The sequence below is a fragment of the Squalius cephalus genome (assembly GCF_949319135.1).
Source record: "Squalius cephalus genome assembly, chromosome: 21".
Classification (NCBI taxonomy): domain Eukaryota; kingdom Metazoa; phylum Chordata; class Actinopteri; order Cypriniformes; family Leuciscidae; genus Squalius; species Squalius cephalus.
Genome location: NC_137142.1, coordinates 35,010,717 through 35,035,716, shown reverse-complemented (window position 1 = coordinate 35,035,716; position 25,000 = coordinate 35,010,717). Strand labels below are relative to the sequence as shown.

Here is a 25,000-nt window from a genome sequence, read left to right as displayed (position 1 = left end):
GATTTATTGCCTGTGACGGACCTGCGGCTCATTTGCAGGTGTTCAGTGTGTGTGTGTGTGTGTGTGTGTGTGTAACCTTTACAAGCTGTACTGCAGCTCAACCTACAGAGGACGCATAAGATAAAACATTCACAAGTTTATATTACAAACTCCCTCAACTTTAAATCAAATGGAAAGCTAAAACTTTACTAAAACGAAGTGTTTCCTCTTGCATTTCAAGCCAGTATTCCATGAGATGCGTCACTTTTATCCCTCCACACGCACAGCAAACATAATGTTTTCCAGCTCAAATATCTAAACATTCTTAAATCAAGACACATTTACTGGAGAAGAAGCAGAATGACTGAAGATATGAAGTCCTGTTTAATGAAAAATGTATCAAAATGTGAGTTTGTGCTTAAAACAAGAACAAATATCTGTCAGTGGAGTCAGAAAAATAAACTTATTCAAAGGGAAAACAAGATTATGTTTCTGACCCACTGGCAGATTATTTTTTTCTTGCTTTAAGCACAAACTAAATTAAACATTTTTCAGGAAACAACACTTGTGATCTTGTCATTCTGCTTCTCCAGTAAATTTATCTTGATTTATGGATTTTTAGACATTAATACTTGAAAACAAGACAGAAACACTGAGGAAGAACATCATGTTTTGGCCCGGCTCTATTCCTTTTGTTGCATCTGCATTCTAATATTTGCATTGGCCAACAGACATTGTACATTACATTATCAAATTATCAAATATCTGTTGGCCAATATTTTTGTGTTATATATTTATTATGTGCAAAATTAACTTAAAAATAACTGATGTAATAGCATGCTATTGTGACAACTTGCCCCGCTAGAGTTTTCAGTGTGTTGCATGAACTGTTCAAACCAAATATTAGTGTGACTTTAATATTAGCATCTATACAGAAATTATTATAGCCTAAACCCAACCTGAAGTATTATTAAAATTGACAAAGTCTTCTATAACACAATCTGCAGCAGTAGTAATTCCCTTTCTAAGCTTTATCAAGTGTTTGGTTTAGAAAACGTACTCTACAGGAATCATTTTAATTATACAAAGTCATATTATGATGCATCTTTTCATATTTCATATTTCTTTATGATCAGCGTGTTTTTGCAGTAGGTTGCGTTGTACTGACAACCTAATTAGGGTTAACAATCGCGCGGTTCCAGGGCTGATGTTGCGCGCGCTGCGGCTCTTCACGCGCTCCGGCATCGATTCTCTCTCTAAACAAACACACACACACACACACACACACTGTGGAGAAAGAGCATATACAGCTCAGAGAAAAGACTATCGACGAAATCCTTTATCTTTCCCCGCGTTTGCTCGTTCAATGTTAGTGGAAGCGCGCGCATCGACTCTGCGTTACGCGCGCGTGTGTGTGTGTGTTTCAAGCCAAATGGATGAAGTTATCTTATATATCACGCGCGTGTGTGTTTCTAAAGCCAAATGGATGAAGTTATCTTATATATCACGCGCGTGTGTGTTTCTAAAGCCAAATGGATAAAGTTATCTTATATATCACGCGCGTGTGCATGAAAACCTGATTCCATTGAACACCTGAGTGATTCCTTGACAGCCAAACGCGCAGAAGTGATGATGATGATGATGACGATGAAGGCCTGACCTGACCTGTGATGCTCGCCTATATAAACACCATCCAGCAGCAAGAGGAACTCAACAAACCCACAGCACTCGCGCTCAACAAGTTCAGGACAGCGGATTACACTGCGATCAAGAGCAGACAGCGCTGAAACCCATCCGTGCACGCGCTGGATTCGCGATGCACGGTGATTTTCTCCAGATGTAGGTGTGTTTAGACTCGCTTAGCGAGATGGAGTCGTTCCCGGTGGCAGTGAACGGTGTGTCCCACGCAGAAGACCCGTTCTCCGGTCCTCTAACGTTCATCGCGCCCTGGAACTATAAAGTCCTCGCGACGCTGATGTTCGTCGTGACCGCGGCTTCTCTCTCCGAGAACTTCACTGTCATGCTGGTCACTTTTCGCTTTACTCAACTCAGAAAACCTCTCAACTATATCATCGTTAACCTCTCTCTGGCGGACTTCCTCGTGTCGTTGACTGGGGGGACTATTAGTTTTTTAACTAACTATCATGGGTATTTCTTCTTGGGTAAATGGGCTTGTGTTTTGGAGGGCTTTGCGGTCACCTATTTTGGTAAGTGACTGTTCTGGTTTTATTTTGGGCTCTGAGAGATGTATTTGAGCATGCATGCTTCAAACACCCTGCATAATGTTATTACTTTTGTCTGGGTTTCAGAAATCCCAGATATAAAAACTATGAATAAATCACGTGTTTAAGACTGAACACAGTAAAAGTTATCTCTGTTTTGATTCTGTTATTGTATTTTCCTACAGCTTCGCAGGGTTCAAACTAAAGCAACATCGCATTACATTAATGGAGTGTATTAATCAGGTGCATATGCATGGCAAGCCGTTTTGACTTTTAATAATTCCCAGGATATGAATTCTTGATATCAGCAGATCACATTTCGCTATATAGTTAAAATGCCAAATTTTTTATTGAATTTCATTTCCACTAGTAACAATGTTAATTCTTGATATCAGCAATGATGTCATCACTCAGAAATACGAATTATTGATTTCAGGATTTAATTTCAACTAGTAAAAAATATATATATTTTTGATATCTGTAGTTGTACTGGCACTTGTTAAATGTCACCATAGGCTGCCATTCAATTGTTGATATCAATAATTGATTTCTTACTAGTTTAAATTGCTATTTTACTTCAGGAATACAATTCTTAGTCATTCAAATTACATGGTTAGTAGTGCAAATGTCTGATATCAACAACTGAATTGTAAAAATCTAATTTTTTTATATCAATCAAAAATTGCCATTGTCCCTAGTAGAAATCCCATTCCTGATTTAGCATTTTAACTAGTAAAATTTTAATTGTTGATATGAAGAATTCATATTCTGGGAATAAATAAAAGTCAAAACAGCCTGCCATAGAGCATGTTTCTGTAGTGATGATCAAAAACAGCTGAAACGAAATCAGCTTTATTTCTTTAGTGCTTTATACACTATTGTTTCAAAACAGATTCACTGTATAATGTATAATAATGATCAAATCAATGATGCAAAATTAGAGATCAGAGGGTCAAAAAGACCAGAGGGTCATTAATAAAAGAAGCTGATGGGAAAAAACAGGATAGTTTTGCTTAAACATACAGTAGTCAATCTCAGAACCATAATGAAATATAATAATGAAGCATATTAAATGCATGTAATAATAATCCAGATGAACAGCTGCTCTCACATCTGTTTAAGAACTGCAGGTGTCAGTGTTTACCATTCATGTCTTCTCAGACCCACAATCACATTATCATTCATTTAGCATATTCGATTTTCTTGGAGGTAATTACCCTTTATTAATCAATATGGCTATGTTCTGTTTTAACATTCACACAGTAATGAGATTCTACAGTTGTGTAAAGGGCTTTAGTGACACATGGAGGTTAAAGCTCCCGTCTGTTCTCTCTGTTCGTTTTGCAACTGTTGTTTGTACATGATGCTGAAAATAAATATTGTGAAGTTTTATGAATGTCATGATTTGATAATGTCAATCTGCAGATGTTTGGTATCTTCAGTGCAATTATAGTGAATTATTATTATCAACTTGCTGACAAATCTTGAATTTCAGTCAAAAACAGTGGCTTTTAACATCTGGTCATAAGAGGCTCAATCACTGAAGTTAGAGTTTATGACAAAAATAAACATCACATTCATACTTTATTTTATTGCAAGTTATTATTTAGCATAAAGCAGATTTAATGTTCTGAATTGACACTTTTCCTACTTTTATTTTGTCTCAGATATTGAGATAACAATTTTTTGTGTGCACTTAAAATATTAATATAATATAGATATTAAAATAAATGACCCAACACAAATTATAAATAAAAGAAATGGACGTTCTGTGGTTGTCAGACTATCTTTACAAGTTGATCAACTCAGTGAATGAGAATTTAAGTGTTTAGATTTCAATGCAAGAGTTCACTTTGAGTTATAAGAGTTACACGTCTTCTTCAGAAATGTTTTGAACTCTAATGCATCACTGTCAAGACAGCTTTATTTCTATAGAGCTTTATACTTTACAGAGGGTTTCAAAACCGCTTCACAGGAAAATAACTGTTGCATGAATTATAAAACGACTTTAATTGCCGCTGTAGCTCTAAAAAAGTGTCATTCAGATGAATTCTGTTCAATGTTGATGCAATTTAGTTCAATAACAGTCTCAATGTTTTACCAATTATAAAACAAATTAAATTTCAGTTTATAAAGCATCTCTAATGAAGACAATAGTGTCATTATTTAGATGATTCCTATTCAATGTTGATTTAATTTAGTTCAATATCAGTCTCAATGTTTTACCAATTATAAAACAAATTAAATTTCAGCTTATAAAGCATCTCTAATGAAGACAATAGTGTCATTATTTAGATGAATTCTATTCAATGTTGATTGAATTTAATTCAGTGTCAATGTTTCATCAGTTATGAAACTGCAAGTTCATCTCTTCATGTTTGCATGTAACTCACGGCCCAGACAGCAACAAAGTGTCGGCCAACTTTCTCTGAAATGTATTTTGTACTATTTGATTTATTTATTCAAAAGCAAGACAAGGATCGGCTACTAAATGATTTTTTAGAAACGTAATGTGACGCACATCCGTATCTCATATATTCCTAATGTCTTCTACTGTTAAACATGAAATCATATGCACATGCAAATGATATGCAGATGAGGATATGCATAGTAAAATGAGGCGTTGTAAGCTCATGGTTATTTCAGGGAGGAGACGCATGTGAACACAATCTTCCTCTGACTGGGATTATAAAACGCTATCTCACGACCAATTCGTACGAATTCGTACGAGTGATAAAAAAGTGGCTAATTTATCTAAACCCACGTGATGGGTAGGTTTAGGGGCGGGGTCAGGGGTAGGTCATTCGTATGAATTCATACGAATTGGGCAATTCGTAAAATATGTACGATTTAGCAAAAATCGTACGAATTCGTACGAGTGAGGTCGTATGAATTCGTACGAATTAGCCACCTCATAGAATTCGTACAAATTGCCGTGAGATCAGGCTGGATTATAAAGAAAATTTACGCAGGTTCTGGCATTTGCCTTTTATAAGTCTGAATATTTTTTGGCGTAGGACATTTTTGGCCTTCGGGTGCACGTACACTTTTAGTAAGGTTTTTTTTCCTACACACAGTTTTATCAGCTTGATCTCATGAAAATGCGTCTCTATAGCATGCATTGTGTTTATCGTGCAATTTATACGCGAAAATTCGTTTTTACGTGCATATGATACGCAGTTTTAGAGTGCATATGATACCCACTTTATTCCGTGTAATACACACGCCCATACCCATACGTATCATATGCATGTAAAAAACGAATTGTCGCATATAAATTGCACGATAAACACAATGCGTGCTATAGAGACGCATTTAGTGTGAACGGCTTGATTTCTAAATAAGACCCCTGGGCCAACATGATGTTGCTGTCTGCGGGAGAGAATATAAGTGTTTCTGAAGAGCATGTTCTCAGTCTGGTGTTCATCAGTCTGACTGATCCTCCAGGTATCGTGGCCCTGTGGTCTCTGGCCGTCCTGGCGTTCGAGCGCTTCTTCGTGATCTGTCGACCCCTGGGGAACATTCGTCTGCGGGGCAAACACGCGGCTCTGGGTCTGCTGTTCGTTTGGACCTTCTCCTTCATCTGGACCATCCCACCGGTCCTGGGCTGGAGCAGTTACACCGTCAGCAAGATCGGCACCACCTGCGAACCCAACTGGTGAGGAACCACAACATCATGTATCGCACTGCGGGACTACGTGAACTAGTGAAGGGGATTAGCGCACATAAAACAGCTAAAAATGCTTATACAATAGGGTTCTACTATAACTACATTAGTAAACATGAACTTACAGACAAAAATTACTTAAAAACATATTTAAAATCAAACATTGCATCTGTAAATATTACTTAATGCTGATGCACGATATATAGGCCACCATATCGGTACGGCTGATCAAATGTTCATTTTTATTCTTATCGTTAACCGGTAAGAAAATGTTGCCGATATTTTAAAGCTGATAAATAATAGATTATTTCCTTCAGCTGAGACACTTCAGATGCGCACTGTTCAACATATTGAAATATGTTTTGAATCTCTTCAAAAAGGAAAATAGAGTTCAGTGCATCATGTGCAGCGCAAGTCTGTCATATCGGCTACATGAGAACATTATTATTATTGTGTGATTGGGACATGATGAGACTTTTGTTTTTTGTAATCAGGCTCTAAACATTTATTAAAAAAAATTGGATTTTGATTTATCGGCCAATATATCGGTTATTGGTGTTCAAATATAAAGAATTATCGGTTATCGGTATCAGCCAAAATGTTCATATCGGTGCATCCCAACTTAATGCACTGTGAACTAACATGAACAATGAACAGTATTCTCATTAACATTAACAAAGATTGAAAAAAAAAAAGTTGTAAAACACATATTGGTCATTGTTCATGTTAGCTAATTGTTAACTAAAGTTAACAAATGAAATCTTATTGTAAAGTGTTACCAATACATTTTGAAATAAAATGTACATGCACACATTATGTCTTAACCAAGACTTGCGTTTGAAAATGATGTGAAACCATGTTCAAAACACTGAATTTACATGGAGATCATGATGACACTAATAATAATATCATTTGATTTGCCTTTTTACTTCTAAAAACTGTGCATTGAACAGTATTTTACTGTAAAAATTACATGAAATGCTTTTCCCTGTATATAGTACGGGAACTTTTTTTTCTGTTGCGTTTTTACAATATTTTACAGTTAAAATTACACTTATTTTTACAGTGCATTTAATGTTAATAAAATTAACAGAAACAAGCTTCAATAGTTATTTATGTTCGTAACAAATGTGCACGAGTTACTTAATGTGAGAAATGTGTTTAAATCATCATCTTGCATTTCAGACTTTACAGCTTGCAATTGCAAGTTAATATCTCAGAATTTTGAGAAATAAAGTCGGAATTGCGGGATACAAACTTGCAATTCAGAATTTTGAGAAACTCACGACTGTGAGGAAAAAAGTTTATATCTCACAATTCTGACTTTTTTTTCTCAGAACTGCAAGTTTATATCTTGCAATTCAGACTTTATAATTATTAAGAAAAAAGCTATAAACTTGAAATTCTGACTTTTTCTTGCAAATGTGAAAATTCTGAGAATAAAAAATCTAAATTGTGAGAAATTTACGACGGCGAGAAAAAAGTATTTTATTTAGAAAATCTCACAATTCTGACTTTTTTTTCTCAGAATTGCAATTTGGACTTTATATAGCACAACTGAGGAAATAAGTCAGAAGTGATAGATATAAACTCTCGATTGTGACTTTTTCTCGCAATTGCGAAAATTGTGAATTGTGAGAAAAAAAGGTCACAATTGCATTTTTATTTTTTTATTCCGTTGTGTAAACATTTATCCATAAATAACACTTCAGATTTGCAACATATTGGGGCGAAAACACACAAAATCACCTCAAATCTGTTTCTAGGACAAAAGTTACAGTTAAAATTACACTTATTTTTACAGTGCATTTAATGTTAATGGTGCACTTAACTAAGATTAACACATGGCGTGTATATGGTGGCTGGTCAAGCATGAAAAACAAGATTTATTTTAAAATCTCAGTTGATTATTACGGAGAAATTTGCTACTTATTTGTAGCAATTATATTTGCTACTTTCACCAACAATATTATATTGCTACTATTACTTGCTACTTTCACCAACAGCCTTTATGCAGAAAGTTCGTAAACTGGTCGTGATTTCAGTCTCTGTCTATCGCGTGGACGGGCCTTTATAGGGTCGTTATTATCAGTGTGTGGGTGCAGAATGTCTTTAAAGAACTTTCATGGTTGTTTCAGATTCAATCTCTGAGGGTTCTTCTCGCACATCTTCTAAAATTGTCTAAAAACTTTTAATTTTCAAACAAGCGACGCCACAATATAGTATGAGTTAAATGAAGAGGAAAAGCACTCTTGGGTGAAAGTTTGACAAGCTTCATCCATTAAAGCCTAAACCAGCAGGATAATTAACCATCAGATTTATTGTCTCTTCTCTACTAATTAGTCCTTTTATCCAAGCATGTCGGCATTTTCTGACATGCTCATTTATTTTAATTCATTTTTTGGCCATATATGACTTTACCATTGTCATTTCTGTCTTCACTCATCATCATGTGCTTTTGTCAGTCTGACAATCCCGTGACAAAAAAATAGGCTGTATGAAAAAAAGAAATATCCAGAGTTTTAGCCGTTTTATTGTACTGGTCAAAAATACAAGAATCAGACACAAAATCCTTTCAGAGACATTATAAATAGCAACCAGCGCTGGTGTTTTGGGAACGGCTGGTAAATGACCTGCAGTTTTATTGTGTAATCAGCAGCTTTTCTTCATCCCACCTTCTACTGGCTCAGAGTTATTTTGATCCCTTTTCTTTTTATACTCAGACATTCTGCGTTTTGCTTTGGATTAGACTGAGACTTTTATATTCACCATGGGATGCATTGCCATAAAAAGTTATTTTATGACAGAAACAAGCTTCAATAGTTATTTATGTTCGTAACAAATGTGCACGAGTTACTTAATGTGAGAAATGTGTTTAAATCATCATCTTGCATTTCAGACTTTACAACTTGCAATTGCAAGTTAATATCTCAGAATTTTGAGAAATAAAGTCGGAATTGCGGGATACAAACTTGCAATTCAGAATTTTGAGAAACTCACGACTGTGAGGAAAAAAGTTTATATCTCACAATTCTGACTTTTTTTTCTCAGAACTGCAAGTTTATATCTTGCAATTCAGACTTTATAATTATTAAGAAAAAAGCTATAAACTTGAAATTCTGACTTTTTCTTGCAAATGTGAAAATTGTGAGAATAAAAAATTGTGAGAAACTTACGACGGCGAGAAAAAAGTATTTTATTTAGAAAATCTCACAATTCTGACTTTTTTTCTCAGAATTGCAATTTGGACTTTATATAGCACAACTGAGGAAATAAGTCAGAAGTGTGAGATATAAACTCTCGATTGTGACTTTTTCTCGCAATTGCGAAAATTGTGAATTGTGAGAAAAAAAGGTCACAATTGCATTTTTATTTTTTTATTCCGTTGTGTAAACATTTATCCATAAATAACACTTCAGATTTGCAACATATTGGGGCGAAAACACGCAAAATCACCTCAAATCTGTTTCTAGGACAAAAGTTAAACACTACATAAAAAAAAAAAAAAAAAAAAAATATATATATATATATATATATATATATATATATATATATACATTTTTTTATTTTTTTTTATTATTATTATTTTTATTATTTTTTTTTTTTATTTTTTATTTTTTTAAAGTTTCTAGACAGTTTAAATGTGACCCTGTATATAATAAAAAAGAAAGTTAAAATCTGTTAGTTTTCTCTTGGTCAGATGTTTTACTTTACTCGCTGATTTTGTCCCACCGCAGGTATTCGGGAAACTTCCACGACCACACCTTCATCATCACGTTCTTCATCACCTGCTTCATTCTTCCGCTGGGAGTGATCATCGTCTGTTACTGCAAACTGATCAAGAAGCTGAGAAAGGTCAGTCGCTCCACAACATCTGTGTGATTCACTGAATCCTAATCATCCCAACAAACCATCATTACAACAAACTGACCCCTGATCAGCGACACAGTGCTTAGACAAACCATAGAACTGATCTGAAGCGTGATAAACCTGATTTCCAGACAGTAATACTATCTACAGAACATTCCCAGATAACAGGAAACATTCTAGCAAGGTTCTCTCAAAGTTATGAACAAACGTTCTTCCATTAACATTAATAGAACGTTAGTTTTAAAGTTATCTGTTCAAATAACAAAAACATAATTTATACATCAGTCATGGAGTGTTTTTTTCTGAAATGTTTCAGTTGAACATTTTTTAAATGTAACCACTTGTTTCGGAATGTTCTGAGAACATTCAAAAGTAACATTATGTTTGAAGAATGATACTTTTGAAGAATGATACTTTTGAAGAATGATACTTTTGAACATTCAGGAAACATTCAGAAATGTTTTTAAAACTCAATGTTAGCAAAACATTCTTAGAAATTTCTACATCATCAAATATAGCCATGCTACCGATTATTTTGTCAACACACATTGCGTGTGTGTTTGCAGGTGTCCAACACCCACGGCCGGCTGGGTAATGCCAGGAAACCTGAGCGTCAGGTGACCCGTATGGTGGTCGTGATGATCGTGGCCTTCATGGTGGCCTGGACTCCATACGCTGCGTTCTCCATCGTGGTCACGGCTCATCCCAGCATTCACCTGGACCCGCGACTGGCAGCCGCTCCCGCCTTCTTCTCCAAAACAGCAGCCGTCTACAACCCTGTCATCTATGTGTTCATGAACAAACAGGTGACTTTACATTCATGCACTTGATCCAAAGGGCCTCACTGCAAAAAAAGCTTTTTTTAATTAGTATTTTCGTCTTGTTTCCAGTCCAAATACCTAAAAATTCTTAAATCAAGATGCATTTACTAGATGAGTAAAATGACATAAGATATTATGTCTTGTTTTCTGGGGAAATAAATACAAATTTAGTGAGTTTTTGCTTGAAACAAGCAACATTATCTGCCAATGGAGTAAGAAAAATAATCTTAATTCAAATCTTGATTTTTTTGATATATCGGAAAACAAGATATTATTTCTTATGTCATTTTACTTATCTAGTAAATGCATCTTGATTTAAGAATTTTTAGATATTTGGACTGGAAACAAGACAAAAATACTAAGTAACAAAAGCATTTTTTTGCAGTGTAGATCTGTTATAGATCTGTATCAGAAAATGACTGGTCATCCAACCATTTATATCATCAAAATAAGCCAATATGGAGTTGGTGGGGAAAGGAGCAAAGAAGTTAAAGCCATGATGACAGATAATGTTACCTAAAGGAAGCATGTAGATGATGAAGAGAAGAGGTCCAAGTACCGAACTCTGGGGAACACCGTGTGAGACAGTAGTGGACTTAGAGAAACCAAGAGCAGAGAGTTGTGAGATGAGAATGCGGTGAGAGATTGTGTCAAATGCAGAGGGAACCGAATTAAAATGCAGATTGAGTGAATGGCTATAAGGAGATCATAAGAAGGTCTCTCAGTGTTGTCGAGAGTGCGAAAGGCGGATTGGAAACATTCATAGAGGTTGTGTGATAAATACGTTTGAAGTTGAGCACTGACCACTTTCTCAAGCAACTTCGAAAGAAATGGAAGATTCAAGATTGGTAGAATTGCATTGCAGTATATGTAAACTACAGAGCTCTGATCATGAAACTATGCATTTAAATTGGTGCTGGGCAACGATTAATCACATGCAAAATAAAAGTTTGTGTTTACATAATATATGTGTGTGTACTGTGTATAATTGTTTTGTATAAATAAATACACACATATGCATGTATATATTTAAGAAATATTTGCATATATACTGTGTGTGTTTATATATATATATATATATATATATATACAGTATATACATGCAAATATTTCTTAAATATATACATGCATATGTGTCATAGAGATAACACTTTTTCTTAAATATATACATGCATGTAGTATGTGTATTTATTTAATTTATTTTTTACTTTTATTTTGGATACGATTAATCGCGATTCATCGTTGCCCATCACTAAATCATCTTACTAAGACATGTCATTGGCAGATAATATTGATATTTATATCATTTTATGTAAGTATTTACTATACTGTTGTAAAGATCTCAGTTATTTACATTACTAGCATCAGAATTTCATCTTACTTTTGTGCATGTGAATATCAGCATCTCAGCATATCTTTGCTCAGTTTGAGTCTTTGAATAAATTTTTTTCTCACTATATCAGACTATATGAGCCTGATTTATCAATAATGATTTTTTCATATTTTTTCTGAAGGTTCAATAAACTCCTCAAAATGAGATTTTCCTATTATTTCACATGTCAGTCTTTACAGTGTTAATGGTCTGGGCTTGAATGGACGGCAATTTAAAGTGCTGCTACAACTTTAGCTGAAAATATCAGCTAAAATCTTGAGAATTACGGTTTGTTAGTTATTCAATTTAAAGGAGATTGAAACCGTTGTCTTAAATGAACCCCAGATCATCCTGAGCTTGAAGGAGATGTTGTTTCTTACGGGAATCAAACCTGCAACTTCTGATTATCAGTTTTAGTTTGATAGTTTTATCCACACATTTTCCAGAAGTTTTGGGAACACTTCTGAATAGGCAGTAAGTCATGTGCATCTTCATCCATCTTCATCATCATGTATTATTAGCACACCAGTGACAGCGTTACACAAACTCACCCTTTGACTGGTGTAGTTAGTTTTCAGCTTCATCATAAATAATAAATGGATCATCAATAAATGACAAGTAAAATGCAGCGTGAAGCGTTTTTTAAAGCTTTTTTAATACCTCCATCTTTCTCAAAGCTCTATAAATAAATACATAATTTAATAAAGCAGTTCAAACGTCTGAAGAATTAAACGTGATCTTTTGATCATAAGAGAAGCTTTTGATCCAATACTGAAAGACACACGGTGTAAATCTTCATTTGAATGACTTTAATGTTGATTTCTGGTGAAATTACATCAACATTAGACAAACATTTTCTGTGGATTGTCAGTGTTTCTATCAGTAAATGGATTTAGACCTCAAGCATTTCCAATCAATATGCAATTCAAACAGGAAGACACAATTATACGGTTAAAGAATCAGCTAATTACAAGATTGGAAAACTTTTTAAAGACAATTAATGTGTACTAGTATTATTGATTTATCTGCACTAACAACATCAGATGAGAACAAAACTAGAACCAAACTGAGCTGAGCTGAATAATCACTTTGACTATAAAACATTGACAGAATTATTGAACTGAACTGAATCAACATCGAACTGAATTGATCTGAATAATGACACTATTGTCTTCTGTTGAGCGGCTTTATTAACTGAAACTTAATAGTTTTTTACTCATTTTAGTTTTTATTTCAGTTGCATTATAGTTCTATCAATATTTTAAATTTGCTTTTATTTTCATATTTTTAATTTTAATGTTAGTAACATTTTTAGTAATTTCGTTATGTGCTTTTGTCATTTTATTAGTTTTTTTTTTTAAATGGTTGCTTTAGGTTTAATTTATTTTTATTGCAGTTTTAGTCAATTTTAGTGCTTCAACACAAACTTATTTCATGTTTTTTTTGCCAAGGCGACATTTCTAGTCGACATTTAGTTGAAGTTTTTCGACTAATATTTATATTTTATTTAATGTCAGCTTTATTTAAATGACCAGAAATGTCTTTAATAGTTTTAGTTTTACCGTATTGTATAAAGCGCTACAGAAATAGAAGTGACTTGACTTTAACTGAGCATTAAATCCAGACGGATGCTGTTGCAGTTTGCTTTGCTAAACTGTGATTTTGTGATGATGCTTGTACTTAAATTTTGATCTTAAGATCTCCAGGCACAGCAAGAAACTTTCCTGCGTCCCAGTTACGAGTAAATAGGTTACTGTAACTGAAAGACCTTGAAGGAATCGCCTGACAGAAATAAGTCCTTACGCAAGCCAGACGTTTTCATTTAGGATTGAGGTTGCTTTCCCAAATATTCTGTATGAGAAGAAGTGCACAGGACATAGTTTATGGATTTAGAAAAAAATCCTGAAGTTGTCATGGTGGGATGATATCGCTTCACCAGAGCTGACACATTTGACTTATATTACTGAAATAAGAAATAAATAAATAAACACCTGCAGTGTGGATCAAACCGGTGCACTCCAAAGGAGAAGATGCTGAATTATTGAGCATAGACGTAAACAGTGTTTGGCCGTGTCACATCTTTCCTGAGCTGGAGCTGTCAGTTTACACACACAAACACTGTCCACACTCCACATATAGAGCTCCTATTCAGAAACCTGCAGAAATAAATGCACAACAACACAACATTGCTTCTGATTTTTGTCACAGTGACGGTCATCTATTAGATAAATGTGACCCTGGAGCCTGCGTCACATGGGTATATTTGTGGCAATAGCTAAAGTTCTGGAGTGTGTTGTGGCTATTCAGTTCAGTCGTCACCTAGCACTGAACAGTCTTTTTTAACCTTTTCAATCTGGGTTCAGAAAAGGGCCTAGCACTGAGACAGCTTTAGTGAGGGTTGTAAATGATCTTCTTGGTGCATGCAGTATTTTGGTCTTATTAGACCTCAGTGCTGCTTTTGATACTATGGGCCCTATCTCGCACCCAGCGCAATTGACTTTGTACACGACGCATGTGTCATTCCTATTTTGCACCCGCGCACAGCAGACTTTTCCCTCCACAGACGCACGTCGGTAAACTAGGGAGTGAACTTGCGCTCCCGGGGGCGGTTCAGTGAAAAGAGGAGGCGTGTTCCGGCACAAACGTTCCCTGGTGCTATTTTGCAGTTTCAGAAAACAATTCCGCCACTGACCAGGAGAAACCTCGTCTAAAGTCAGTGGCGCGTTCAGATGCTATTTTAAGGGCGCATGCTTGGCCATAATGTAGCGTGTGCACAACACACACACACTTTGCTTCTCTCATCTACACAGACGCAGCAGTTGTCATTTTTAGAAAATCATACATTATTACAAGGAAAAATATTCCACACGAGGGAAATCATTGTTGTGTCCATGAAGATGTGAAAAAATAGGCATAAATCTAGCTTACACATTTAGCCAAATTATTATACGCCTGTTTAACCGAAGCTAATCTGGGTGTGTTTCTCCATCCCCAATGTCACTTCTCTGTGTTTTACGGCCCTGACGAGAACGCCGGTCTCCTCGGCTGTGAACCGCTCCTGGCAAATCCGCCGTTATAATAGTGATCCGCCATGGAACAAGCGCGCCTGCTCTTAAAGGGAATGTGAGATGACGCTCTGATTGGTTTATTTCACGTTACGCCCAAACCACACCTATGAGTAATGAAGCGACTTCAGACCAACACATTTTAGATTTGCGTCGGGCGCAAGAGTCATTTATCCCGCCGGTATGAGATCTGCCCACAAAGTTACTTGCGTTTCGTGCTTGATACTTGCGTTTCAGATTGTAAAAATAGGGCCCTATATGTCACTCTCTTCCACTAGATCAGCTGGAAAATTGGCTGGGTCTTTCTGGAGCAGTATTCAGTTGGTTTCGGTCTTATTTAACGAATCGTGCCCAGTTTGTAAGCTTGGGTAATTACAATTCTGATACCGTGCCTGTACGACAGGGAGTTCCTCAGGGTTCAGTGTTGGGTCCAATTTTATTTAACATTTACATGCTTCCACTTGGGCAGATCATCAGGAAATATGGTCTTCGATATCATTGCTACGCGGATGATACACAGATTTACATTACCACTAGTCCTGATGTCCATTGCTCATTAATAGCTTTGCGTAATTCTCTAGCAGAGATCAGTGTATGGATGCAGAATAACTTCCTGAAACTGAATTGATGCAGATTGGTACAGTGGCGGCTACTCGTAAGGCCGAGCAGATTAGTTTGATTGTTGACTCCGGCATGGTAATTCCCACTTCACAGGACAGATGCGGAATCTTGGTGTCATTTTTGATCCTCAGTTAACATTTGATGCACATATAAACCCCATCTCTAAAACTGCTTTTTACATTGCTCGACTCAGACCCTTTCTCTCTTTTGCAGACACAGAAAGGCTTATACATGCCTTCATTACAGCTAGGTTAGATTACTGTAATGCCTTGTTCTCTGGCCTTCCAGCTAAATCAAGCAGGCTACAGTATATTCATAACGTGTGCTCACTCGTACTTCTCCTCGTGAACACATCACAACGGTGCTTTCACAGTTGCACTGGCCTCCCATAAATGCGAGAATTGATTTTAAAATTCTTATTTTAACATACAAGGCACTATATGGATCTTTGTGATCTCATTAGCCCCTATACTCCATCACGTTCTCTCCGTTCTGCTAACTCTCTGTAGCTACATCAGCCTTCATGTAAGCTCAAGACTATACGGGGGAAAGAGCCTTTTCATACAAAGCCCCCAAGCTATGGACTGTGCTTCCTCTTACCATCAGAAATGCACCAGCGTTGGGACATTTTAAAAAGTTGATTAAGACACATTTATTTAAGGCTGTTTTTTAATTGTTGTATTGCCCTTGCTGTTCTTGTGTATTTTACTGTAGCTCTTTGGGTTTAAGAAAAGCGCATTACTAATAAAATGTATTATTATTATTATTGATACATTGAATGGGTCAAAATTATTGCTTTTGCTTTTATGCCAAAAATCATTAGGATATTAAGGAGAGATCATGATCCATGAAGATATTTAGTAATATTATATTTAGCATAAAATGTTCTATTAATTAAAATGCTAAATCTGGTATTACATTGGGGTGTAAATAGGCTTGGGCTTGGTGTTAATAACCCAATGCAGGACAACAGAGACAGAATAACAATATTCATGATTCTGAAACTGAAAACACAGAATTATTTCAGATGAATATTCTTTCACTCTGTCACTGACTAGATGTATTTAAAACAATATATAGGCCACTTCTGGCATCATCAGGACCCACACTAAAACTCGAAAAACTTGAATTTTTTCTCACACAATAATTTTGATTTTGGGTGAACTATCCATGATACATATTGTTGCATTTTTGTATTGCGATATATTGTGACATGATATATTGTGACACCCCTGAATATTAGTAATGCCAAAAAGTAATTAGTAACTGACAGAGTCTACAAATGTTATAAAATGCTCACTGTCTTCACTGAATAAAACAATTTTTGTCTTGTTTTCACAAACAAATATCTAAACATTCTTACATCAAGATGCATTTAATTGAGAAGCAAGTTAATATATTAAGTCTTCTTTTCTGAATATATATACTGTATATATCAAAATTAACCAAGTTTATGGTTAAAACAAGAAACAATATCTGCTGGTAGAGTAAATTTTTTTTTATCTTAATTCAAACTTTTAGTTCTTACGCTATTTGCAGATATTTCTTCTTGTAGCAAAATCTCACTTAATTCTGATACGTCTTTGTCATTTGCTTCTCTAATAAACGTATCTTTAGATGCACTGTTGTGTTGAAAAACAAGGCAAAAATACTGAGGAAGAAAATACATTTTTTTGCAGAGTAATTGTTTAGTGAATTGCATGATAAAACTCAGATTTTAGACACATCTACAGCCAAGATGTGTGGCTGAAACTCCCCATCTAAACAGAAAAACTGAAGCTTCATTCTCAGAACTGAAGAGACACAAAGTGACTTTAGGTCACACACTAATTAGTGTCTATCGGACTCAGTGGTTTAATGATAGGAACTAATGAAGACTGAGAAGGGCGATGTGAGCCGCAGGCTAATGTGGAAACAATTAATGATTACTGCAATGATGACCTCATCATGATTGACTAATTGTAGCGCATGTTGCACATTTTCAGCCGTCAGATGCAAAGCGCTCGATCTCACTGCTCGTTTCCTGCGTGATTGCATTAGTAAATCAGCTGAACTTCACTAGACGGATCCGATGTATTTGGTTGTGTATTTAAAGGAGTAGTTCGCTTCAGAATTAAAATTTCCTGATAATTTACTCTCCTCCACGTCATCCGAGATATTCATGTCTTTCTTTCTTCAGTGGAAAAGAAATGAAGGTTTCTGAGGAAAACACTCCAGGATGTTTCTCCATATAGTGTCTTCAATGGGGTCCAACGGGTCGAAGGTCCAGATGTGAGTTTCAAAGTCTCGACACGATCCAGCCGAGGAATAAGAGTCTCATCTAGACAAACCAGCGGACATTTTAGAACAAAAATATACATTTATATACTTTTTAACCACAAATGCTCGTCGTGGACCTTCTGTGATGCGCCACACATTATGTAATCAGGTTGAACGGTCAATTGATCTATTAGTTAAAATTTGACCCTATTCACCTGAAGTGTCTTCCCTTACAATTGGTTGCAATACACTTTGGGAACAAAAACACATTTCCTTAAGGAAATTACTTACAATTTTAGCTACGCTGTGCGCTAATCTTGAGTTTTGGGGATTTTCAGTGCAGGTCAAATTAATTTCAAGAATGTTTTCCAGCTTGGATAAATTAAAATGTTTAAAGTTGGCAGTTTCACTAGTTTTTTCTCCTCTATAGTGCCGTATTTCCGAGTGAAACACTTCTGGAACAAGAACAAATGTGGGCGGGGCTTGATTGTGTCTGTGCACTGTAAAAAGTGAACAGTTGGATCAACTTTAAAAAATGACTTCAATTGGTAACACCTAAAGAAATTAAGTTTTCTCAACTTAAATTATCACATTTTATCGTGAAAAAAAAATTCTTTAGGTGTTACCAATTTAAGTAATTTTTTAAAGTTGATCCAACTGTTCACTTTTTACAGTGATGGGGAATTGATTGGATGGTTGTGGTTTGCTATTGGCTGATCTCATGTGAGTGACAGGTTATAGCCCCGCCCACATCATCAGAGAAGAGAAGAGATGCTGCAAGAGGAACTTATTCTAAACAAATCACTATTCCATCATACTTGGTTCAATGAAGGGATTATATTACAGTTGGTTAATTCCAATGGATATTTCAATTTCCAGTTAAACCAAGAGCGTTTGCTATTGTTCTTGATGCGATTGAAGAGTGCGATGTTACTCTTAAAGAACTCTAATGCAGTGGAAATCAACATTTTCATTTATAATGTTAATGTTTTTAAACAAAAATGTATCAATAAGGATATAAGAAAAGCTCTCTGTTCTGTGTCAGCAAGATTCTTTTGGTCTTCATTTGGTAATATCTCTTGGGTCAAAGCGTGGAAATTGCCAAATTAGTTTTGAGTTAATAACAAAATGAAGGAAATGTCTTACAAAATACTTCACAGAGTTTATCCTGATAAACATGTTTTGGAAAGATTTAAGCTTAATATTTCATATACCTTTTTTTTGTGCACTAGAAAAATAAACTATATTGCATCTGTTTTTTCACTGTATCTACTCGAGATTATTTTGGAAAGATTTTGAAACCTTTATTAATAGAAAACTGAATTGTATGATATAAATGTGTGTATTTGATGTGCTTTTTTATACTCAGAATGACAATTTGGAATGTAAAGATCAACATATTATACAGTTATTTATTTTGTTAGGAAAATGGAAAACCATATAATATACCATATAAGTGGGCTCAATGCAAAACACATTTTTCACATTTTAAAAATGACTTTTAAATTATATGTAAATCTTTTGGAACAAACAAAAAAAAAAAAAGCACTGAAAACTTGTAATGCTTAGAAAGCACTGGATTTTATGTTATTCTCCTATTTTTTATTTCCATTTTTGTTATTTATTTATTTATTTATTTTTCTTTAATTTCCTGGCAGCTAATGTTAATGTAATAATAAGAATATGTAATATCTCTTGTTCTCATGGCATTGAATAAAAGAAAAAAAAAAGAAAAAAAAGTGTGAGTGAGTGTGTGAGTGAGTGTGATGAGTGTGTGAGTGAGTGTGTGAGTGAGTGTGTGAGTGAGTGTGTGAGTGTGTGAGTGAGTGTGTGAGTGTGTGTGAGTGAGTGTGAGTGTGTGTGAGTGAGTGTGTGAGTGTGAGTGAGTGTGTGAGTGAGTGTGTGTGAGTGTGTGTGTGTGTGTGTGTGTGTGTGTGTGAGTGTGTGAGTGAGTGTGTGTATGTGTGTGAGTTGCTGCAAGAGGGAGGGGAAGTTTTTCTAAATCACGATCATTAAAACAATAATGTGCACCGATGAATCATTTAGAATAAACACTGCAATATTCCATAAAAATTCAAGAATTGCCCATTTTGTTTTCATGGTGACGTTAAACAAAGATCCCTGCAGGATAATCCATAACTCTCCCTGTGATTCCTCAGTTCAGGAAGTGTCTGGTTCAGCTCTTGAGATGCAGAGACGTCACGATCATCGAGGGAAACATCAACCAGACCAGCGAACGCCAAGGCATGACCAACGAGAGCCAGACGGGAGAGATGTCCACCATCGCCTCACGAATCCCCAAAGACGGATCCATCCCGGAGAAAACACAGGAGCATCCCGGAGAACGGAGATCGCTCACCCACATTCCCATTCCTGAGAACAAAGTTTGTCCAATGTGAGTGCGAACACTGCAAAAACTTGTTTCCAGTCCAAATATCTAAACATCCTTAAATAAAGATGCATTTACTAGATTTCTGGGAATAAAAATCAATATTAAGTGAGTTTTTGCTTAAAACAAGCAAAATGATCTGCCAATGGGGTGAGAAAAATAATCTTAATTCAAACAGAAACAGGATTATTTTTCAGATCATTTTGCTTGTTTTAAGCAACAACTCACTTAAGATTGATTTATATTCCCAGAAAACAAGACATAATATTTTATAGTATTTTACTACTTTAGTAAATTTATCTTTATTTAAGAATTTTTTGATATTTGGACTGGAAACAAGACACAAACACTAAGTAAAAAAGTATTTTTTGCAGTGTTTCTCTGGCTGAATGATTTTACATTTCTTCTGAATATTGGCGTCCAAACATTGAGTGTAAATGGCGTTCACCCAGCATTAAATGCGGCTCGTGCACGACACTGTTAAAGGTACAGAAAAACACTGAAAGTGTTTATTTATTCATTTTTACCTTCTTAAACAGTAGTTCACTACACTGCAGAAAAGCTGAAACTGTTTCCTTGTTTTCACTCATTTGAGCCCGAATGTTTCTGAACGGTTTCATGTTAATAGTGTCCGATGTGAACATGTTCTGCGTTTATTTTCCCCAGGGTTTTATTATTTTTTATTATTCTTTATTTAATTGTTTGTTTGCTTGCATGTCATTGAGACATTAAACATGGATAACATCTAGAAAAATACTTACAAAAGGAAAATGACAACTATACACTGTGGCAACTATAGTTGCCGGTAAATGCACTAACTTTTGATACATTTTTATCTTATTATCTTACGTTTTTTTTGCTTCCCATTTAAATGTATCTCGATTTAAGAATGTTTAGATATTTGAAAATATTTTTTTTTTGCTTTTAGCTTTTATAAAGTATTATAACTGTGGTCACAATTATTAATGAAATCATACAGTTCATTATAACGGTGCATTTACAAGGGAGAATGAATGCATTCACAATACTTTATATATAAAGGCTTCAAGAAAAGTGTTTCCACTAAAACTGTCCTTACTGTACTTCAATATATGCCATGGTACTATATTATTACCATATACCATGATATTTACATGGTAAGAATTCATTTGAAGAATGAGATTTATCACAATAAATGTTTAAATAATGTCTAAAATACTGTTAATTTTAATACTTTCTTGTAAATAAATTAGAAAAGGTCCTAATTTATAAAACTGAACGATGAACACAGAAATTCACTAAAGTCCTTCACTGCAACATTTGCACACAAATCTGACATGAATTCAGACTCAACACAAATCTGGTGTTAAAAAATCATCATCTTCCTCAGTGTTTCTGTCTCAAACATTCTTAAATCAAGATACATTTATTAATATACATTAATATTAAGTGACTTCATACTTAAAACATGAAGAAACATCTGCCAATGTAAAGGGAAAAATATAATTCTTCTTGTTTTAAGCTTCATTTTGATGCAATAAACAAGACTTAATATCTTCAGTCATGTTGCTTCTTCTCCAGTAAATGTGTCTTGATTTAGGAATGTTTCGATATTAGTGCTGGAAAACCAGACAGAAACACTGAGGAAGAAACACTAAAGTCTAAATGCAAACAGACAAACTAGCAAAAACTCTGTGTTTCTGAAAGGATCCACTTCTACAAGTGTGTCTGACACGTGATATCTCCATTCTCCTGTTGTCTGTCGAACACTGAAGCTCATATTTCAGTGTGTGTTTATGTGTTTATGTACAGCTGTGAGGATGCAGCTTTATGATGCTGAATGTGTTTTATTTGATTCCTTTATGAAAGACTTATAATGGCGATTCAGATTCTGAGTTCAGGGAGATCATCTGAACAAGACTCCACGTTTCAGATCAAAAGATGATTAAAGTTAGCAGAAACTCATCAAACTCTTCTATTGTTTAAAACATTTATATGCATTTAAGTCCATTACAGACTTAAAAAAGTGGAGAGAAATAGACGTTTGTATAATCCGTGAATGAATCGTTTCTCTGTGTGATTCTTCAGTTAAACACTACAGTTCAACATATATTTTTATTTTTGAAAGAAATGTAATACTTTGATGCATTAAATTGATCAAAAGTGAAAGTAAAGACATTTATAATGTTGCAAAAGATTTTATTTCAAATAAATGCTGTTCTTTTGAACTTTATATTCATCTAAAAATCCTGAAAAATAAATGTATCAGTTTCCACAAAAATATGAACATTGATAATAATCATAAATGTTTCTTGATCATCAAATCCTCATATTAGAGTGATTTCTGAAGGATCATGTGACACTGAAGACTGGAGTAATGATGCTGAACATTCAGCTTTGATCACAGGAATAAATTACACTTTACTGTATATTCACATAGAAAACAGATGATTTTTATTCTTATAATATTTACTGTATTTTGATCAAATAAATGCATCTTTAGTGAGCAGAAGAGACTAAAAGCATTTAGAAAATCATAGCATGTAAATGACACAGATTTAGTGAATATTCGTTTGTCACGACTGTAAATAACTGAACAGAAGAGGAGTGACACCGGATTAAACTGCAGTGTGAACGTGAGGAGCATTCCTGATGAATATTGATTGATTCTTTAATTACTGCGGCATCGACTGACGAAAGCACTGAACCGACTCAGAAACGGTGCACTCGGACACACACGGCTTTGACGGCATCATCAGATGTGTAATTGTGGCGTTGACGTCACAGAGATCGATTAGATCAGGGTTAGTGTGAGTTTGCTAGTGTCAGATTCAGAACAGCAAAACTCATTTCTGACACGAGCATTTACCTTTAAACCCAATTGTTTACAGTGAGACTGTCTGCAAAACCAATATTAATATTAATAAGAAAGAAGTGATGCATGTAGCACTAAATCTGGGCTTTACAGTAATGCAGAGTATCATTGAAAGAAATGAAAGTGCCACCAAGTGAAATTCCAAAAATAATGATTGTTTCCAAATATGGACGCCAGGCATTATGATGATACTTGCTTTCATAAGGTCATGATTTGTTTTCCCAGTGATCTAGTGAAGTGTAATCTTGAGAAGTTGATATTATGCTGATATCACACCTGTGTGTTTTTAATTGGGTTTGGTGTGGTGAGTGTCATGGCTCAGACGTAAGAGGGTCGGTGAAGTGATCATAGAGACTGAAGCCGCTGTATTATGATTTGATTCTGTCTAGCATGATCCCAGTCTTCGTCTGTCACTGTTATATGTTCTGCAAGCATGTTGTAAATCAAAGAATGTGTGTATTTCAATAAACTTTTTTTTTTTCAAACGCACCTGCAAATCTTCTGTTGCATCATCATGGAATTAAAATCTCAATTTACTTTATTAATTACATTTAGTCATTTAGCAGACGCCTTTGTCCAAAGCGACTTACAATTAATGTTTCTGGTCGTGCAGTTCTGGTTGGAATGAGTGTATTTTATGATGACTTTTAACACATTTTAAAAGGCAATGCAAAGTTCCTGAAACACTCTTAAAATTCTCTGATCTATTGAAGCTTGTTTCCGCCGCAGAATAAACATATAAAAAAAGGTGATTGAGGCTTTTTATCTTACAGTTCTAGCTATTTTTCTAACAATTGCAGATTTATATCTCACAACTCTGTGTTTTATTCTTTTCTTTCCACCACAGAATAAAATGATCACAATTCAGACATTTTTTCTCAGAATTTTTATTTGGACAATTTGGATGTTTTTCTTACAATTACAAGTTTACATTTGGTAATTCTGACTTTTTTAAACTCAAAATTGTTAAAAACTCACAATTATACATTTTTCTTTTAAAAATTCCGAGTTTACATCTCGCAATTGTTTTTTTTCAGCTCATAATACATTTTTTTTAAAGGTAATTGTGACTTTTTATCACAATTTGGACTTTCTTGCAATTGCAATTCTGAATTTATTTTCCCACCACGTAATTAAAAAAAAATGAAAAAGGTAGTTTCGACTTTTTTTAAAAAATCAGAATTCAGAATTTTTTTTTACAATTGCAATTCTGTTTTTTTTTTTTTTTTTTTTTTTTTACTCAAAATTGTTGAGTTTACATTTTGAAAATTCTGTTTTCTTTCTTGGAATTTTGAGTTTGCATCTCGCAATTCAGTGTATTTTTTCCATTAAACATTAAAAAAACGTTTTATCACACAATGCAGACTTTTTTTTCTTACAATTGCAAGATTGCATCTAATAATTCTGGTGATTTTTTTTTTACTCAAAATTGCAAGTTTTTGTGAGATGTAAACTCAGAATTCAGAGTGTATCACAGAATTGCAAGAAAAACTGTCAGAACAGTTGTGGGTGTGTGATACTGTAGAATGTGTGATACTGTGAATGTGTGATACTGTAGAGTGTGTGATACTGTGAATGTGTGATACTGTAGAGTGTGTGATACTGTGAGTGTGTGATACTGTAGAGTGTGTGATACTGTAGAGTGTGTTTTATATGTGAAGTGATGAGCCGCCGGGAGTCTCTGTATGCATCAGCTGTGACCGCCAGGGACGATGCGATGCTCACACACACACACACACACACACACACACACACACACACACACACACACACACACACTCACACACACACACAGGGCGATGATGAACGACACCGGCGACTCGCTCCACCATCTCGAACCTGAATAAGGAGAGAGTGTGAGTGAGATGATAGTTTGCAGAC

The 25,000-nt window shown here is 35.0% G+C and overlaps 1 protein-coding gene across 1 annotated transcript; it reads left to right on the top strand.

The window, feature by feature from the left end:
• The first annotated feature begins 1,524 nt into the window (after positions 1-1,524).
• Positions 1,525-23,607, top strand: valopa (vertebrate ancient long opsin a). The gene is made up of 5 exons (XM_079854840.1): positions 1,525-2,186; positions 5,649-5,859; positions 9,606-9,723; positions 10,305-10,544; positions 20,036-23,607. Exons 1-5 carry the CDS (start codon positions 1,847-1,849, stop codon positions 20,273-20,275), a joined length of 1,149 nt encoding a protein of 382 aa, XP_079710966.1. The 5' UTR covers positions 1,525-1,846; the 3' UTR covers positions 20,276-23,607.
• Positions 23,608-25,000: the final 1,393 nt, after the last annotated feature.

Excerpts from the sequence above, each read along its gene's own strand:
- valopa (XM_079854840.1), top strand. The coding sequence starts at position 1,847 with ATGGAGTCGTTCCCGGTGGCAGTGAACGGTGTGTCCCACGCAGAAGAC. Across the intron at positions 5,860-9,605 it reads ACCACCTGCGAACCCAACTG|GTATTCGGGAAACTTCCACG; the intron begins GTGAGGAACCAC and ends GTCCCACCGCAG. Across the intron at positions 9,724-10,304 it reads TGATCAAGAAGCTGAGAAAG|GTGTCCAACACCCACGGCCG; the intron begins GTCAGTCGCTCC and ends GTGTGTTTGCAG.